The sequence below is a fragment of the Ischnura elegans genome, chromosome 4 (genome assembly GCF_921293095.1).
Source record: "Ischnura elegans chromosome 4, ioIscEleg1.1, whole genome shotgun sequence".
NCBI lineage: Eukaryota > Metazoa > Arthropoda > Insecta > Odonata > Coenagrionidae > Ischnura > Ischnura elegans.
This window is the reverse complement of record NC_060249.1, coordinates 92176801-92197280: the sequence shown is the minus strand read 5'-3', so window position 1 is coordinate 92197280 and position 20480 is coordinate 92176801. Positions and strand designations below refer to the sequence as shown.

General features: G+C 36.0%; 2 protein-coding genes across 2 annotated transcripts in view; one reads left to right on the top strand and one right to left on the bottom strand.

Moving 5' to 3' along the window:
- Positions 1 to 1001: 1001 nt before the first annotated feature.
- On the top strand, positions 1002 to 7106 carry LOC124157771 (thioredoxin domain-containing protein 12-like). The gene is made up of 4 exons (XM_046532776.1): positions 1002 to 1385; positions 1484 to 1597; positions 4030 to 4173; positions 6905 to 7106. Exons 1-4 carry the CDS (start codon positions 1289 to 1291, stop codon positions 7051 to 7053), a joined length of 504 nt encoding a protein of 167 aa, XP_046388732.1. The 5' UTR covers positions 1002 to 1288; the 3' UTR covers positions 7054 to 7106.
- Positions 7107 to 9267: 2161 nt separating this feature from the next.
- LOC124157772 (Down syndrome cell adhesion molecule-like protein Dscam2) overlaps positions 9268 to 20480 on the bottom strand; it is a 54536-nt gene continuing 43323 nt past the window's right edge. The window contains exons 35-36 of the mRNA XM_046532778.1: positions 18598 to 18922; positions 9268 to 10192 (exon numbers count right to left, since the gene is read on the bottom strand). Coding sequence (XP_046388734.1) covers positions 9994 to 10192; positions 18598 to 18922 — 524 coding nt within the window. The 3' untranslated portion in view covers positions 9268 to 9993. The remainder of the gene's footprint in view (positions 10193 to 18597; positions 18923 to 20480) is intronic.

Below are 20480 nucleotides of genomic sequence, written 5' to 3'. Positions count from 1 at the left end.
CGATTGTTATATGTTTTTCAAGTTGTTGTTGTTGTGTATAAAGTTTGAAAATAAGTTGAGCGTAGTTTGCAACATGTTTTACTTACAATGGTACTGGTAAGGTGACGTAGATAGTTGTGTATCTAGTGGTGGTGTATACCTTGTACTGGTGCATCAAAACACCAGTAGCTTGGTACTGTATTAACATGTCAACATAAGTGTACTGTGGAAATTAACACGTTCAAGGAAAGAAGAGGGAAGAATTGATTCCTTGATTGAGCTAGATCGCTCCACCTTTTAAGGTCTTGCAAATGCAGTTGTAGTAAGAGCTCAAGTGATAATGTGGTGTCAGATAAATTAACCATGAGTAAGAGTTCATCTGCAAGATCATTTACGGTATGAAATGTAATTTTCTTAACCTACGGAGTGTAAACACATGGGAATAGACAGGAAAAGGGTTATTTAGCTTCTAAGTCTTGCAAAAATAGGATCCTCTGATAAGTTGTGAGTCACATATGTATCAAAAACGGTAGGAATGATATGTGATATCAGTTAATGAATCAAATTAAATAAATACTGACTTACATCCTATTTTAGTTAATTCCTTTTTACTTTCATGCACCAGGTCACCCGGCAACCATGGCAAAGTTGAAAATGTACAGCGCTAAATACTGATATTTAAGCGAGGGGGTATGCATGGTTAGTTTTTTTTAGATAGATAATAGTCAGATAGCATGGATAAAATAAAAGTGAAGTTACTTTAAATTCTCTAGAATATGTATAAAATCAAATATCTCCCAGGAATCTACGGCATATAATCAAGGAATCGTTACATTTAGATGATTTTGTAATTTTTCGTTGATTGTGAATTTACCACTTATATTTTCATACATGCATACAACGACACCGTGGCATTTCATAAGGATAACCAGCAAAAAAATTTGGAATTGGCAATCTGTACAGTTTTTAGATGATAATTTTTATGATTTACTTATTCTGAGAGTGTTCATTATTGAGTTTTTGTTCATTGAGGAATATGCCGAATACAAAATGGCGCTCACAAATCAATGGAATACAACTGAATTGCGAAATGCACTTTGCTGCGCAGAACATGCGCGCACCTCCTGGATCCATATATGGATGTGTGTTCGGTGATGTTTGTTATCGTAGGAGATAAGTTGATTTCTTGACTGAAAAGTACCATGAGATGAAACAAATTTCTCGTGCCAATTTTGCGCAAATGACCAGTGACTTCGCCAAGCAATTTCTTACCAGAATAGTCTCTCGAGTTCATCTTTAATTCCACATAATGGGTGTTCCCTATCTGTTTTCAACTGCCCTTATCATTTTCGGCGCTTTGACAGTTTATCCAGTGGGATGTTATGCCACTGAAGTATCTGACAATGGTATGGACCTTTATTTATTTCTATTACATTTAACATAACCAATAAATGAGGCATGTGTACCCATGTCAAAACTGTGCTCTTTTCTGTGATTTCTTCAGGGCTTGGAAAAGATTACAACTGGCTCTCCTTGGAGGATGGATTACTGCAAGCGAAAAATCAAAAGAAACCATTAATGCTTGTCATACATAAGTCATGGTGTGGGGCATGCAAAGGTAAGTTTTAAATGCTCTCGTTGGGATTAGAACTGCCAACTACGCGTGAGGTAGTTCGATTGTGAGCGTTTGTTGGTATGTAGAATGAGAGTCGAATTCCAAGCATCTCACAACAACTTCCGAGTCTTCCATCTGGGTATAGAAGGGGACAGCTATTTCACCTCATGTTGCAATTTTCGGTGCGAATATTGTCATTACTTGCTTTATATGCCCACCGTGTAATTAAGACGTATTTGTAATTAAGACGTATTTGTTAATGTGTACTTCATTGGGAATAGGTTTGTTATGTGTTTGTGATTTTGCCGTGAAGGTATTTCCTTTTCGTTCATCCCACCCAATTATGAAAATTAGCGAGTTGGAGTTAGAAGAGTCCGCCTGAATGTGAATTGTGTTGTCCTCTTACCTTGTGAATTGGTCGTGATTAGGCCAAGTGCCGTCATGAAACACCATGTTTCCAGTTACAATTTGTATTATCATATAAATGTAAATAACTTTTTATGATATTTCTTGGAGTTTAGGTCAATAGAAACCAAGTTATAGCCAACGTTTCGATTTATTTAAAATCATCCTCAGGGCTATGAAAGAAAAAACATGAACAATATAAAATACAAAGATGACAACGATATATATAAAGAAAGGGATAGGAACATATAATGGAAAAAGGACAAGGACAATGGTGCTGTGGTAGATGGAAAAAGCCAGAAATCAGAGGGTAAAAATGCGGCCTGACTGGGACACTAACCCAGAACCTCCTGGTTGCCGGCCAGGTGCTCTACCAGTTGCGCTGTCAGGACGCTTAGATTTACCATGATTTCGGCGGGGGTTTATACACAGGAAACTCCCTTTGCTTTGGCCCACAAGAGTAACCAATAGATGGCACTGGGGCAGCTCACCACTCACCAACAGAAGGTATGGACGAGGACACAAGGATGAAAGGAAAGATACACACTCACACGATAGCAGGAAAGAGACAGGAACATGCGTTTTGGGGCACGCTGAGCCCAAGTGAAATAAGCCAATATGGCCGATACACTACTTCATTCATTCACACGGTGCTTTAAGCGCAAACATACATATAAATTCAGAGGTAAGGAAAGAAAGGGATAGGAACATATAATGGAAAAAGGACAATGGTGCTGTGGTAGATGGAAAAAGCCAGAAATCAGAGGGTAAAAATGCGGCCTGACTGGGACACGAACCCGAAACACCCGAACAGGAAAGAGGAAGGGGAGTTGAGGATTTGCCTATACACTTTGAAATGTTCCTCGGCGTGGTAAATAACGTAAAAAACCATAGGAGGGGCAGTATCACAGAACACACAATATAAAGATTAAAAACTCACATTAATAACTGAATTTTCGGTGGCATTACCACCTTCCTCGGAGTTAGGTAAAAGACTGTAGGTAAAGGGTAAAGGATAGCTGAGGGAAGGGGAAATAGAGGGGAGGTAGGGTCCAAAGAGGGGGGGGGAAAGAGTGAGCTGAGGCAATTAAGGGATTATCGGTTGATATTTAAGCTGGGAAGAAGAAATGCTTTGAATAGCCATATGTAAGTTAATTCAATGGAATGTTGAAACTCGCCTCGCCTCCAGGAGGAGAAGGACGTCGGCTCAACGCACTTGAGCAGTGGGAGATCACCAGGAGGAGGAAACGCAAAGTAAATCTCATGAACGACATTGAGTTCCTTAGTTATTCCCCGCTGTTAGCCCTGCCCCCGCTAAAACCTTCAACCGAGCCCCAATTCCTTACGTATCCCAACCGCCTCCCCACTCCATTCCCCCATCCTTTACCCCCCAACCCCTCTCCCACTTCCACCAACTCATAACCATACCCCCTCCTTTCCGCATGTACATATATAAGACTTCTTGACGTAAACCATGCATTTGTACCTGATGATAGCGATGAATCGCTGAAACGCGTCGTACTTGAATAAATACTGTGGACATTCACAAAGTTTTTTCACTTTCATTTATAACTGCAATATGTTAATCACGGAAGCAAATCATTTGCTTTGAACTGAACTCCTGATCAGGATCCCCTGAATTTAATGTGACCAGGAGTACCTCAACCAACTGAACTGCAGAGGTACCATTATCCTCTCAAGTAAAGATTCAAGAGATCCTGGTTCAGTGAAGGCAGATGATTTTTAACTTGTGAAATTTTCATCATTTAAGTGCATAGGTTGGTGAGTTTGTGAAAGTTCTGTGTTGCTATTGTGGGGTTAAAATCAGAGGTTGCACATGTCAACACATGGTACATATTTACATACATGTATGTTGAATCTTATGTTCAAAATTATGTACATATATGCAAAGGATTTTGAGTTAAGACTTTTTAAAATACCATCTTGTACTGGTGGATATTATTTCTAATGAGTGATTAGACTTCTTATTCGATAATATGATAATTCATGGTAATCATTTTCATTTTTAGCTTTGAAACCTGAATTTGCTGCTTCCATTGGAATCAAAGCTTTGAGTTCAAAATTTGTTATGGTCAACACTATGGATAGCGAAGAACCTGCTGACAAAATATATGCTCCTGATGGAGGTTACATTCCTAGAATCTTGTTTTTGAGTAAGTAATAACTCTAAATCATTAAGTTCCTCATTTTCTATCTACAGGGACTCTTCAAATAATTTGTTCCCTTCATTTGCTAAGATTTCATAGATAATTTGGAATTAAGTACATATAAAGAAACTATTTTAAAATTAATTTTTATATTTTTTTAATTGAAAAATATTTTTCTAGTGTATTGGATAGCACCCTGTATAAGGCAGGAATGTACTTTTTATTTTTAATGATTGTATATTCTGTCTTTTGAAAATCTGCTCTAATCTTTTGAAATTTATTATGTATTAATTCCGCTGGCATCAGTGAGTGCTGGGTAAGGTTCCCACCTGTCAAACTGGTGGTCGAGGGTTTGAGTCTTGTAAGAATAGATTGCCTCTATATAGGTCATGTATGTTTGTGTTAACATTGGTTTCATACCAACTAAATAAATTAAATAAAAATTAAGAAACAGCAACAAAATTAAATTTAGTGTCTTCAGAAGATTCTCTGTGACTGCAGCCAAAGTTATGCCCATTTATTGTATGGTGCCTACAAAAAGTTAAATACTATAATTTTTATAAGTAAAAAATTTTACTGAGATGAAGGCAAGAAAGGTAAGTTGTACAACAACCGAATTGGAAAGTTACCGGAGTGAGAGTTAGGTGTTCTGCTCATCTAGGTTAAATTGCCCTCAGGAGGAATGTGATGGATGGAATACCAAGAATTAGAGAGAGGGCTGAATAAGTTTTAGGGAGATGGAAAAAATGCATCATAGAACAATGTAACTATGTAATAGAAATAGCCTGGAAATAGAAAGAAGGGTGGAGACAAATACCCTATGCACACAAAAATTTATGCCGAAGTAGAGGTTGCATTCAGGCAAGTGAAAGCAAGGGAAGTGGTTAGAGCTACAAAATCCTTGTGAACAGCTGAAGAAATTGCATGGTTTAACCCTTTTAGTTTTAGGTAACCTATTTATACTGACAGGACTCAAACTCACTACCTTAAGTTTACCGGTTTACCTTACCCTGTGGCCACTTGAACATGCATGGCTTGACCCTCACTGTCATCAGGCCAATATATTGGCCTTCATTAGATATGCAAAAACTGCCAGATAAAAATAGCTTTGATAGTCTTTGCACATCCCACTCATAATGGGCCGGCCCCGAAAGGTTTCAGTGGTACAAGCTAGGGTGGCAGATAGAAGTTGGTTGCTGATGTGATCAGTGAAAGGGCAAGGCACAATACAAGGTTGTTCATTGAATATTAACCGCTCCTAGCCGCAAAGTAGTACATATCTCAAAAAGTCAATCCATTCTGGTATATCTGGAATTTTTAGTCCCAAAAAATTGCATGAGTAAAATTTGAGTAATTTAATCGAAATTCAGAATACCAGTCCACAAAGCCGAATCTCGGCCAACAATTCAATTTTCATTTTGTGAACTCTATTTTCATTCATATTTTATTTTAAATCGTAATTGTTAATTAATGAAAGCTTTGCAAATGAAACTTGACTACTTTTTGTGTAAAGGTTTTATAATACCGTGGAAATGAATTTTTAGAGATAAGGCACGGCATTGTCACTTTTTCATTAAACATATATACAGTGAAACCTCTATTTTATACTTTTGAATGGACCACTTACAAAAAGTGCAAAATTGAGGATATTGTAAAATAGAGTATCATTGTTTAAAGGCGGTATGGTTTGGGACCTGATAAAAACTGTGCAAAATCAGGGAAAATGTATAATGGGGGAATGTAAAATCGAGGTTTCACTGTAATTACAAAAATTTTGGAAATCCAGATCCCAAAACGAAAATTAAATAAATGGTTGAGGAATGGCTATCTGGAATATTTTTTTTGGGATGCAGCTTTGTGGACTAGTATTCTGAGGTACGATTTTATGAACGAAATTTCAGATAGAATTATTTTATTCAAATTTTATACAGGATTTTCTAGACTAGAATGCCTGATAATAAGGATAAGAATAGATATTGATGGCTAAGTTCTAACAACACGTATCTCAAAAATAGCAACTTTCCAGGAGAGCAAAAAAACATTTTTTTTACTTGTACACTGAAATTAAAAACCAAAAGTTCATAAAACTGAAAAAGAACCTTTCATTTTTAAATAGTTGTTTTTCACTTGTATTTTATTTTTTAAATGTTATTACACTATGCTTAAGATACCTGTCCCAAACCGGCCGAATTTGAGATACGTAATGTTAGAACTTAGCCATCGATATGCCTGAATGGATTTATTTTTTAAGATATTACTTACAGCTAGAAGAAGGCTATATGTCCGAAGACAGGAAATCGAAATCCCAATTAAGTGAGGAGGAAAATATCTCCGAAGCTGGTTTTCATTGTCACTGGCTATTCCCAGAGATAATTGTCCCTGGTAATTATATGTGGGAAGCAGAACAGGTGTTTACTTAGCTCAGCCCATGGCAAGTTAGCACCAGTTTTTCTTTGTGTGTTTGATTTCATTAAACAATTAGAAAATCGGTTTCAGAGATATTTTCATCCTTACTTTAATTGGAATTTGGATTTTCTGTCAATGGACATGCTCACTTTATTCAATCAGTAGCTCAACTTCATTATTATAAGGTTGTTTATTGTTTGATGACTGATTATTAATTTCATATATCATATAAAAATTTTGTTTCTAATGTTGCTCCTTAAATCATCATGCAATTTTTACCATCTTGTTGTTCTGTTGTTTGTTCTCAGTAGATTTATTTTTCTCTCTTCAGGTCCAGATGGAGAAGTATTGGAGGACATAACCAATGAAGAGGGAAATCCTAGCTACAAATATTATTATTTCAATGTAAATGATATAATTTCTTCTATGAAGAAAGTGATTGACCTGTATAAAAGTGCAGACATCCAAGATGAACTTTGAGCAAGTATTTGCTTTGTATAGTAATTCAATCATCAATAAATTTATCCAAGAAATATGCTATTTATTTCTGGGTTGGGAAAATAATCACACTTCAATTATACTAAAAATCATAATTAAAATTTTACTGAAGTATCAACAAACATACATTTGAGTTCACATCCCAAAATGTTTTAAATATAAATCTAATCACATTAACTGCAGTCTCATGTGTTCTTGAGAGCAGGGGTTCAAAGGATGAGGGGGTGGGTGGACTGTTAAAGATAATAGTTTACAACATTTGAAAACTTTATCATTATCCAGAGCCAAACTCACATTTAATAAGCCTTCTGTATTACTTTATGTAAATAAAAACACATCTGGCTATTTAATAAAAGCAGCCAGACTTTTGGTTGACCATGGTCATGTACATTTGATTCACTTGAAAAAATTTTGATTATATGTATAGACTACACAAGGTCAATGGAGCCAGCAACTCAAGAGATGGCATATTGTAATTCAATTTTGTGGACTTGTTGATCAATTGGGGGATTGGACCCAAATACTCGATAATTGGACTATCAATGCAAGAAATTTTCAGGCCTTTTAGAATATCAGCTTTCAACCATGAGTAATATTCACAGTTTTTGTACAATATTTATTGTGTATTAAAATGGCCATGAATTAACCAACCTTTTTTTCTGGAAGTGGATTATATATTGGATTATTTTTATGCATGTATTACACATTTGGTTAACCAAAACAAAATAATACAGGAACATTTTCAATTCAATCAGCTATCCTAGGAACAAGAAGACATTGTAATCTCATTTTTCCATTTTCATGTTAAGACCATATGAGAGGCCAAATGTTAAACACTTACAGTCACACCTCATTGTCCGGAGTATAAAGGCTGAGAAAGTTTTCAAATACTTATCTTTCTATGGATTTAATTTGAGTAAACAAATAAAAATTCTTTTCCTGTCAGCAGAAAGATGCTGTCTTAGTTGGTCTATGTCCTGAGAGTTAACTTGCACTTATATCTTCATTACATTTCTGTATCTTCCATTGTCCACTACTGGCTTATCAAACATTTTCTTGGTAGTTAATTGTGTTATCAAAACATATCACTCAAATGCACTCTCCTCTTGAATGCTTGCTGATGCCCACTAACACCTTTCTTGTTGAGTTCCATTTACTGTGAAAGGGGATTGCATGAATGGATTCTTCTCAAAGACACACAATATCAATTTCAAGTGATTTTTTGAGCATACCATTACAATTGGCATGATAGCTAAATGCAGATTCATTTCTAACTGATAATTCGTACCATATAAAGTCATCATCACTGCCAAATTCTTCTCAGATACAGTGTATCAAACCAGGAAGTTATTTATGCCATCTAATACTCATTCTGATTAATTGACACAGTGTAAATGTAGAGAACTGATTATCATCCTGTAATGGCATAAAGTAATTCACTGTCCATAACAAATTCAACATAATTTGTGATAACATGTTAAATTTTGTATTCATAATCAATACAAAATATTTTGAAAAAGTCAGTCATTTTCCATCAGTGCACACAAAAGACATTAAGTTTTAACGTCATATAAAAATTTCCCTTCACGTCCCTGCTCTATTTTATTAAATTCTCCGTGTTTTAAAATCATGAATCTTCAGTCTAATTATGTATCCCATTAAAAGTAAAAAAGAAACTCCATTAAATGATATGAAGGGCACTAAAAATGAGGTTGGAGTAAATAAACTTAACTTTTAATGGCATTCATTTGTCTGTTAATGCCTGAGAATGAAAAGTTCCCCGAACATTTTAAATTATTGCTATAGTATCAGCCTGAAAAATGCAAATAAAAGTAGTGGCGTAACAGATTAGTACAGTTGACTGATGCTGCAATAACCATTCATAGCTATGAAATTGTTTTAGAGAGCTATAAAAGCAGTAGGTATATGTAAGAAGTGAGCTTAGAAACAGGAATTCAATAGAAAATTCAGGTGTGGTTTTCTCACTAACTCTTGACCTGAAATTTAAATATCCATTAACGTTCATCTCAAGGGTTTTAGTATTGTCAGTGCGTTTATAAACTGGAATGCCCTTGTGTTATTTATTTTAATTTTATTTTGTTCATTTAAAATTGTTTCACTGCGGTTGAATCAAAATATTTATATATTTTTAAATTTTGATGTTTCCAAATAAACACTTTTCTTTTTTAATTAACAATTAACAATATTTTCTCATAAAACCACAAGTAGATCCTCTCAAAACTTAAATACAACACTTCTTGCCATAAATGGCACCCTAATATCTTCTCTTTACATTTTCAATGCTCTTGACCAAGATTCAGGATCATAGAAGCTAATTCCCAAAGTATCTTAACAAACTTATTCTCTATAGAGTAGGCAGTAATTACCATGTTACCAAACATAATAATTATGATGCATTGCTTTTTCTGACTTCTGTAGGCCTCTACATTAAATCTTGAACAAGGAATTACCTTTTATACATATTGTTTATACATATATAAACTAAAGCCCTTTCAAAAGGTAACATTTTTGCAAGAGCGCGATTCAAATAAAACATCAGAGCAACAAGTTTAAATCCTTTATAAAACAATTTATTATGAAAGGTTCAGGTAAATATAACCAAACGTAATACGGGTACTAACAATTCACTGTCAGTGATGCTACAAGGAACATTGGCTATGAATTTCTTGCAGAAATCATATCTGATATAATGTTCCTCATTTTATAGTTTTAATTTCATTCCAATCAACTTTCTGAGAGCATTTCAATACATAAATAAGTCCTTTAAAAATTGAAATTTAAGCAGAAGTCCACCATAGACTCGGCTCTTAGATCATTATTATATTTCACAATGCTCAAAAAGAAAAGCAATAGGATTTTTCACAGCTCACAAAGCCATCATGAAATGAATACCTGGGAGCTCTAAACATTGATCTGGAATGATGTGTCTCTTGTTCGTGCCACTCTCAGAGGTTTCCGACCACCTCCAACGAGACCTGAGCCACTCAATCCAATGGAACCCAAACTGCCACTACTCTTACCCTTCTCTCGATCACATTCCGCTTCACTCAGTTCATGTGAATCTGAAAATCTTGATGGAGGATGAATGCGTTCTCCAAAGCTGAAAGTGAAGAAGGAGAAAATTAAGTTTTTTAGGGTAGCAGAAGTCAGTGGTTAGTTGAAAAGGTAAAAATTCTACTTATCATTTCAGCTCAAAGGTAAAACAAAGCACCAAATTAATAAGGTAATGTGAAATTTAACCTTAATAAAATTTAGTAATAAGTAATAATACCAATAAATGAAAGTGATGCATCTACCCAGCTTACATAATATACCTATGAATGGTACCTTATTTTGAAGTAGCTTTCTAGAAATCCACCTCTCTCTCTCATGATAGGAAACAGCCTTTCCATTTGCATGGATTTCTTATACTACTTTGACCACTCAATAGAAAAAAATGCCTTCTATTACTCAAAATGAAAATGCAATAAGTTAAGCTATAAATTACTTCACTTTAGTTATTAAAAAATCTAAATTTTCAAAAAAAACTAGGCTGCATACCTTGTCTTTACAAAATCTTCCGATGAAATAAAGATGACAATTGCTTGCCTTACTCTTTTCAACAAATGAGCAATGTTCTTCATTACATTATGGAAAGGAAATTAGTAATCTTCCCAATATAGGCTGTGTAAATAGTTTAAAATTATTAGATTCAACAAATTGTAGTTTACTATCTTCCCTCTCATACCTTCTATAAGCTTATGAGATCTTAAGCTATATGATTTCAATTGACCAGCGCATGGTTAGGAGGAAAAACTAGTGTCTCATACCGTATTTTTATCTTGTATGCATTTCCTTGTCAGATTCAGTCAGAGTGAAAAAGTTGTCAGTCTTTAGTGTGAGTTGCCTGGTCAGAGTTGCATTGAAATTTCTCAACAGTCAAACCTAGAGTTTCTGATTTCAGTTCTTCATTTCTAGGTTTCTCAGTTCGGTAATTTTCCTTGAATATATATAAGTATGGTCATGATGAATTAGTGTTGGGCTGCATTACTGTCGAAATTAAAGGTATCTAACTGGTTAAGGAGGGATTTCCTGGAAAATTATACTAAACATCTATGTACATGGAGTACTTTTATGGGAGGGGAAAATCCCTTTTCTGCACTGCAGTAATCTGATGATGAAAGAGGTCTTATTCCATAAGTTTTACTGATTCTACTATGGCTAAACAATCAACAATTTCTTATAGCTAACATTAAAATTGCCACACCTTTAGTTGTGGTTGTCAAATAAAATAATATTATGACAAATGAACATTGCCTTTTAATGCAAATAAAACTTAAAACTTCAACAAAAACTGTGCATAGGGAGCCTTTATGACCAAGTAATTTCATAAAAATTGTGACATGCACCATTGTTAAGGCTTTGAGTATGCGAGATAGGCATGTGATGCTGTGCTGATCCAAAAATGATTATTTTTTACTCAGAGCCTCATATATAATTCAAAACGCCCAATTGAAGTTTGATACAGTGGAACCTCGTTAAAGCGACTACGGGCTATAGCGAGACCCCCGCTATTACGAGAGATAGCCGATGCACCGTCGATTGACCCTATAATAAGCATGTTAAAAAATTCGTTTTAACGAGGCCCTTTTAGTGTTGGCTCTCGCCATAGCGAGGGTTTCACCGCCTGAAAAACTTACATCAAGATTCCTTAACCTCTGTAATTGCTAGCGATCTGTTAGAAATGGAGTTAATGGAGTGCTCAAATTTATGTGGGAAACTGCAGAAACAAATGCAATACGTTATTTCACTTCACTGCCGCTTAACCTACAGGAACAATAAACATACACCAATGGAAATATTTGAGGCATTAAATAGCCGCGATAGAGTTTAATCAGTTAATTTTTGAATTTTCAATGAAAAAATACCAAAATTATAGAATGATTACTTAAATGCGCTAATTAAGTGCATAGAAAAATGGCTTCGTCGGTTGTGCATTGGCATAATGATTGACGAAACGCTTTGCTTTGCACGATTTTTATTCAGTGTGGGGCTTATAAATTGTTTGAATAGGGAGTCATTGTTTGAGTAAGGAAATTTAGTGATGCCAAAAAAACATCGCCTTTCGCCTGGATTTATGCTTACGTTTATCGGATAGAAATTTATCTGTCACCACACCACTCCTGTTCCTGTATAACTGTTCACAACAGGTATATTGGCTATTATTTGACCCACCTCCGGTAAAGCGACGATTCGTTATAGCGAGTGTTCATTGATGCACCGTGGGGTCTCGTTTTATCGAGGTTGCACTGTACATTAGCATTTTGAGCTAAAATACTTCTGTTATCGCACTAACCACTAGACCTTAACCACATGCCCATTCTTCAATGACGAACTGATGGAGGATGAAACAGTCACTCACAGTATCCCCAGCTAAAGACTCCTCAGAATCCATCAAGGCCCATCAATCAAATTCTGTTTCCTTACATTTTGAAATTTTGGAGAAAGGTATAGTAAGGCAATTCTCAAGGGGCGAGATAAAAATAAATTATGTAGTTCTGGAACAAGAAGGCTGCAGTTGCACGGATGGGTTTACCATGAGGATGTAGACTGAGAGAGGCTTGAAGAGATCAGCCTTTAATGGATCTAAAAACACTTGGCCTGCACACACTAAAATAAAGTCTTATTTTTCAATTATTTTCCGCTATTTTATTTCAATCTCTTAAAATATACTGTGGGATTATAATTGATATTCCAAAAAAATAGGTTGATTATTTAATATGTATTTTGAAGTTGCCCAATAGCCCAAAAAATGCAGTAACAAATACCTAATTTTATAAACTCGACAAAATAACATCTTGCCCCAGGTATCCCTTGAGGCTATACTAGAAAGAGAATGCAATTACCCTAAGGTAACACTAGCAGAATGAGAATTATTTGCACAAACATAAGCTCTCATATACACATCTGGATATTAAAATGATGTGCATTTCATAAAATTGTCAAAACGAATGCTCGAATTTATGTCATTTGCAATGGAAAATTACAAGAGACAGAAAAGAATTCCAAGTTAATTTATTAAGTCCTAAGAAATGAGTTCATTGAAAGATAATGTGACCGAAATGAAATAAAGAGAGGAAGGAAAAATGAAGGAGGTGCCACTGCGATTAAGGATCCTAACGACAACTCCAGAAGTGGGATATGGGTGGAATTGAAAGCACGAGAGAACCTCTGCAGCCATTAGGGTGATGTGAGCAACCACTGTGAGTGCAATGCAATGCATACTATGTATTTTATTATCTTGGTGAGGTAGGTTAAAGTTATTCTAAGGCCAAGCTAGACATTTGAGAACAATTCAATGCCTAAATATCCAGTGCTTATACAGATTTGATTAAGGCAAGTGAGATGCAGAGGGAATGACTGTGTGTCACAAGATTAGTCAGCTTTCACTCTTTGTCTATTGGTCTAGGCTCATTTGAGTATTGGTCTGATTGTACAGTAATTTAACTTAAAATTTAAAAACTTATTTAAAACGAGACTATTTTTAAAGAACCCCCTTTTTTCTTTTAGAATTCCCAATTGCTTCTGTTTAATCTGCTTTTCAAAGAGAAAATAAGTTGAGATTGGTCATTTGATACATGTACATAAATAGGAACTTGATGAAACTTTTCTCAAAGCTATTTACATCAAAAAATGAAATCTTGAGATGAATGATATGTGAATAATTCAAAGTCAGCTTTATTTTCCATTTTTTAACCAACCTTTTATAAAAAAAATTAACTGTGACATGCAGGATGCATATTTACCTACCTGAAGCTCATTATCACTGAATGCCACCACTAAGCTTATTTGCTTTCCTCAATAACTCAAGCTAGAGTACTGAGAGAGTAGATTCATGGGCATACCCAGCAAGGGTCAGGAGGGGGCAGCTGTTCCCTCCACCCTTCCCCCCATAAGTAAATATCCCAAGTCTTTAAGGAAAATAAGGACTGGATTGAAATGAAAGTTTTCAACAAATTTTCTTTAACCCCACAAAAAATCATACATATTAGTACTAGCTGACCCGGCGAACTTCGTACCGCCTAACAATCAATGAACTTACAGTTTACTTACACCATTTATAAATCAAGAGCGGCTGTATCGTTTTTAATCATGTTTAATTTATTATAATAAAATAAGGATACAAATTATATAAAAATACGTAAATGAGTACCAAAATTGCTTGTCAGAAAGACATTTTCTTTATTGAATCTACAGAGGGTGAATCGGAGCACGTTTACGCGGATTTTTTTCAACAAATTTTCTTACGTTTTAGCTTTAGAAATTTTGGGCATTATGGTTTAATAAAGCAGTTAATGAAATAAAAATTATACGCATTCAGTTGTTGGCTATTTGCGTTATTAGCTGTAAAAAAATGTTTTTAGGTCCAAGTCTGTTGCATACATTCAGGGGGCAGGTTGACACGACCCCAGACCGACGCTTGACTGATGCTCAAAATCATGCAAGAAAAGCCCCTATGAAGCAGCATTCGCATTAAATGACTTAAGGTGCGCCAGTTTTAGTATCTCTGTTTGGAAAAAATGCACTGCGTAAACGTACTGCATGCGTAAACGCACCACGGTGAGCCCTACACATTCGGGTTTAATGTCTTGCGTCAAGCACCTTCTGAGAAACAACAGTTTTTGTTTTGTTATCAGACGCAAGATGAAGCAGATGAAGCTAAATAAATATAGCGAAGCAAAGCAGTGACGCAGCGACCCCCCCCCCCCCCCAAGAGCTTAGAGAATTTTTTTATGAAAGATTATGTTATTAATATTAGGGGGACGGATGACTAACAAACAAAACATATTTAACTATTCACACAGCCACAAAACCCACTATTTTGAACCATTTATCTTAAAAAATGTCTGGGGGAAGTGCCCCCACACTTCCCGCTTACCTTAGCGAGTTTTCTATACCCTACAGACCCGTGGTATTAGCTGCGCCCAAAACCCCCTATCCTAGCTACGCACTTGAAGCGAAGGAAGAAATACAGAGGATGGTTTATCGACTCGTGAACATAGCACGCTAAATTGACCATGAGAAAATCATGGGTTTTCATTAGCACATGAGCACAAACAACACAAAAACTGAAAGAATGACCATGCAGTTTTTTAATCGTTATCACGAATGCAACACGAATTGTAAATTGAATACGTTTAATCTCATAAACGGCATATGAGTTGAGATCATGGAATCTACGGAATGAGGACTTCCTAACCTTTGAATTTTCCTTTGAGTAAAGTTGCTTGAATCACATTCATCACCAATTTTTTTAATGATCAAACACGTTCCGTTGGATAGTTATGGTTGGTTTAGGCTTCGAAAGATCATGAGCACAGAAACTACATTTTTCTGTAAATCGTGCCTTGGTAAGCCAGGTACGTCCAAGGACTTAAAATATTCAGATAGATTTCGTCTTCGTTTGTTACACATTTAAAAGATTCGAATCCATGCAGAGTACGAACTATTTGAATTCACCTCGTTTTAGTCATCCACATCTTCGTTCTTGCTCGCTAAATCAACCATCTTTGATTCTTTTGGTGATCAATCATATTCTGGAACTCTTTGTTGATGAGCTCACTGAAACTAATTTGCAATCATTCCAAGTAAATGAGTTAAAACTACTCGATTCCTTGACAGGAACACGGACATTACCGTTTGTCAACAATGCTTGGAGATTTGTTTACAAACACGGTAGTGAAGTGTCAACTCGAGCTGGGCCACGGCTGGGCTTACAATCAGCTCGAATTAAATTTAAAAAATGTAATTTCAATTTAATTAATATTTTGAATATATTTAGTAATTAAAATGTTATATTGTTACAAAATGCAGTTATTAAAGTGGTAAAAACCAAACAAATTATTTAATTTGTAGTTTTGACCGACTTATCAATTGTTGTGTTACTATAACTCCTAAAAGCATGTCCATAGGAAAGAGACGAATTTTTTTTGTGAAATTATCCTTTTTTTAATGGCCTATATGTTAACCCCGCCTGAGACGAATCCAAAGAACCAAATCTCATTGAAATCGGTGCAGCTGTTCTCGAGTTATAAGTGTTCTAACTAACACGATTTTCGACTTTCTTTTATATATATAGAGATAAGACGAGTAACTAAAATAATTTTTTTCAGGCCAATAATTTTAACCGATGATGTCTCCATGTTTCTGGGTTTCACCGCGTGGAGAAACTGTCGTCACAAAGAAAATCCACGCGGTGAAACCAGAAACATGGAGACATAATCTAGACAACGCTGCGGAAAACTACGCATCAATAATTTTAACCCTTTGACTGTGGGAAAACATGATGTTAGCTACCAGCCTGTGCAGGAGAGAACCAAGAAACATTTTTCCCTCTTGCCTGGCCAAGTGTCTCGCAAGGAGTGAACCCTTATAATCCGATGCAACCCTGCCTTCTTTCTCACCAACTTATGGGCCAACATTTGGGCACTTCTTGTAGGCATATTGACTAGTAATGGGCAAAGTCGATCATTTTAGTGATTCAATCATTTTGACTCGAGTCAAATAAATGATTCAATCAATTGATTCAATCATTATGATCGATAAGACTCAAAGGAATCAAGATCGAAAAGACTCAAATGAATCAAGATCGAAAAGACTCAAAGGAATCATGATCGAAAAGACTCAAAAGGAATCAAGATCGAAAAGACTCAATCAATGGATGTAATAAATCACTTTGGATAATCAAATAAATACTGCCTCATCTGCGAAGAGCATTGGTAACGCTGATTGCTATCCATATTATGATTTCATATACTATTTTGATTGTGAATTCCTAGATGAGTAAATTAGATTGCAAAAATGAAGGAAGTAGAGTCATGAAAATATTTGGGAAGGCAAATCTGCCACAGTTTCTTAACACTAATAGAATAATTTCTAACTATACATCTCAAAATATAACAGAAAATACACCACACACTATGCATGAATCTGATCTGCAGGATAATTTTATGAATGGCACAATAAAATGTTAACAGCTTTAACTTCTACTTCTTAACGTTCTCCAACAAGAGTCATCTTAATATTTTCCTTTTACGTGTATTTGTGTTATTAATACTGATAACTGCTGGAAAACATATAAGAAAAAAATTAAACAAGTATTCAGTTCTTTATAACATAGTATTTAATTTTCTCTCAACTATTTCTTCCCTGTCGAAAAGAGATCAAGCATCAATCGTTCCAAATTTTGAAATAAACCGGAAACCGGGATGATTGATATGAAACCGGAAGTCGGAGTGATTGATGATTGATGATCGACTTGTTTAACGAAATGAATCATGAGTCATTTGATTCACCTAGTGATTCAATCTTTTTGATCGAATCGTTCATGATCGACCCATCACTAATATTGACAGAGTGGAGCAGGAAGGAAACAATACCAAACGGGCAGTACGGGAGGAAATGCCGGAAGGCACCCCCTGCCGTGAGGGATGGCCCGGGAAAGTTAAGCGGCATTAGCGATTCCTACAGTGAGTGAAAGTGGTCTTTGGCTCTACCTGGGGAGCAATAAAAGTTTTGGGAAACTGCCGAGCACTGGTCAAATGTCGAAAAATGTCTTTCCTGCAGTCAGCGTACAACATATTTAAAAACCGTCCTGCAGTTTCCAGTCCACAACCATGGCTTGTCCCCCCCCCCCCCCCCCCCCTAGTTTTGACCCAGGGCACCCCCTTGAGTTGATTATCCCTCTTTAATTACCTCAATCCATTGCAAGGTCCTCTTCCATACCAACTTGGTTCTCTACTTTACATATATGTATATACTATCGTAAATAAACATTTACTAAGAGAGGAGTGGTAACAGCAATTGAATATCAATGAGGCCAAGGCAGTAGAGAGCAGGTTTAAACCCTCTCAAAATGTTAAGAAAATACAGTCTATGGTGTATCTTTTCCAAGCAAACCCCCCCCCCCCCCCAAATGCATCCCCTTCCTCAGATACAACTCGGAAATGTATTTTCTCTCAGAGTAAATCCCTCCTAAAAAATTTCTAACTACGGTCTTGACTGAGGTTTCTGCGAAGTTCAACCAGATCACTACCATAAATGTGAAGAGAGAGAACATTTTCTGGGATATATTTTTTATCTGTATTAATCACTAGGTCAGGGCCTTTGGGGATATCAGTACTCACACTATTCAGGATAGCATCATAAGAATATTATTCCCAAATTAAATTTAAGTGACCATAAGAGGAATCAAATACCATTTCATAACAGAATTATTACAATCTACGAACAACATTATAGCCAAAGAGTAGAGTAATGCACACAAAATCCACTGACCTTGCTGTGGAGGTTTTCATTTCATCTTCATTCCTGTAGTGATGACTAAAACTTCGATTGAGTCGGTTTACTGACTAAGCCATTTAGTGAGAACTTTGATTGAAGCTCGGGTCAAAGTGAATGGTATTATCATGCTAAATTTTGCAAGCTTGTAATACTGTAGCATTTTTAATAGCTCACTTGCCTCACCTGAATGTGGTTTCTTCGGTGTGACTGGAGTAACCACTGCTGCTTCGCACCTGTCTCTTCCCGGATACCTGGCCCTTTGCTTTTCCCTTGCGGGGGCCATAACCCTTCCTGCTTCCACCACCAACTCCACCCACTCCACCCCCAGTCTGTCCACTCCCACTGCTCATGCCCCCGCCCCCGTGCGACGTGCACGCCTCTTCCGATGAGGATGACGAAGCAGAAGAGGATGACGACGACGTGGAGGAAGGGGCGGGACGAGACGGGGTCTTGCTCCCACTGCCAATGCTTTTCCCCTTCTTGGCTGCAGACACGACTGCTGCAGCCTCTGCTCGTGCCGACAAAAGTTAGGTCAGTACTCATACAAGGAGAGAAAATCAAAAGTAAAACAGCTCATTCATTCCCAACTCTATGAGAAAAATGAACTCCAAATTAAAGAAACTATTTGTTGACAAGTTCACTTGGTGGTACTGAGGCATGATGCTGAAAAATACTCTTTGCTAAATTCCACACTAATCTATAGAAGGATATAACTGGTTCCAATCACATCAGGTTATTTCAAGTGACTGCTCACTCTGAGAAATCAACTACACAACAATGTCTTTCAGATCAATATCTCCCACTTTAACGCTCCAAGCCAGGCCTGAAATGATTTTGATGCCTCAAGAGCACTGGACATTGAGTCAGTTGTATAAAACTGTATTTCTTTAAGCATTCTATGAATTGAGATGATTTAACATTCATAGAATATAAATTATTTTAATTAACAAAGAATTTATTATCTAAGGACATGATAAAAAATGATTCATAATCACAAATGGCTGTAGAAGGCTAACACTGCCCAGGGTTGTCCAAAGCAGTGAAGCTAAGGTAAAGGGATCAAAGTAATTGGCCCCATAAAAACAATATAAAAAATAGGGAAAAATCTGAGTTCAGTTAAATCATTTCTCTTTACATGATTGCAATATAAGCTTGATGGTAATGCTATGCATATTTCGAAGACATAACTTTTACATTGTATTGCAACTGTGGATATGAATATTGCTGAAATAAACAGGACTCATAATTACTATTCATGAAAATTTGGAGCTTCTAAAAATTTGCTCGTGTGATGAGAAGGTGTGTAGAATAATAAGCAAATAACCATAATGATTGACTAATTAGTCTACAATCAGCTCATCATTAGTGCTACTATTCATAATTCTTGAATCAGCCTCCATTTATTTTCCCACCCCATTTTCTCTCCATGTCTTGCCCTCACAGAGTAACTTAACATTACTAGAAGCATTCAATAGAATAGTCTCTTGGTTGTTAAAAATCATGCTGATTGGAATGTAAGCACTTGCAAGCAAATGGGCATTGTTGCATGCACCATCCAGTCACCTGGAAGTCCGCCCTGGCTGCCAGACTTCCAAACCTTCAAAACACTGAAATAAATGCTAAATTCCATTTTTCTCCACCCTCTCCATAAAATAAAATGAATTATAAAGCTCAGACTCATGCCTAATGAATCTTTCTTGGAAATCACTTCAGGTACTTATATCTCAGATTACGCTTCAGCTCCAGCTATTGTTGTCCACAATTTAGTTAGTGCAGAATGTAACAAAGTATATGCTTGTCAGCAAACAAGTAAATGATTGATTCCCTCCTTTTGCAACATTTTAATAATTTATAAGATAAATGTATGATTCAAAAGTCACTAAATAAATCATGTGTACAGAATTTGATAGGAATAATTTTTGAAAAAATATTACATTGAAGAGAATGATCCAATGGTGTTACCACTTATATCTATAAAAGAGGTAACAGGGTTCCTTATAAAAAATGAGCATTCATAAAATATTTATCTTTTGGTGACTCATTAACAGTAACATTGAATGTAACAA

What these genes read in the sequence shown, in the direction of transcription:
- LOC124157771 (XM_046532776.1), top strand. Translation starts at nt 1,289, where the DNA reads ATGGGTGTTCCCTATCTGTTTTCAACTGCCCTTATCATTTTCGGCGCT. An exon ending in CACTGAAGTATCTGACAATG is followed by an intron (nt 1,386 to 1,483) that starts GTATGGACCTTT and finishes TGATTTCTTCAG; the next exon opens with GGCTTGGAAAAGATTACAAC. An exon ending in TCCTAGAATCTTGTTTTTGA is followed by an intron (nt 4,174 to 6,904) that starts GTAAGTAATAAC and finishes TTCTCTCTTCAG; the next exon opens with GTCCAGATGGAGAAGTATTG.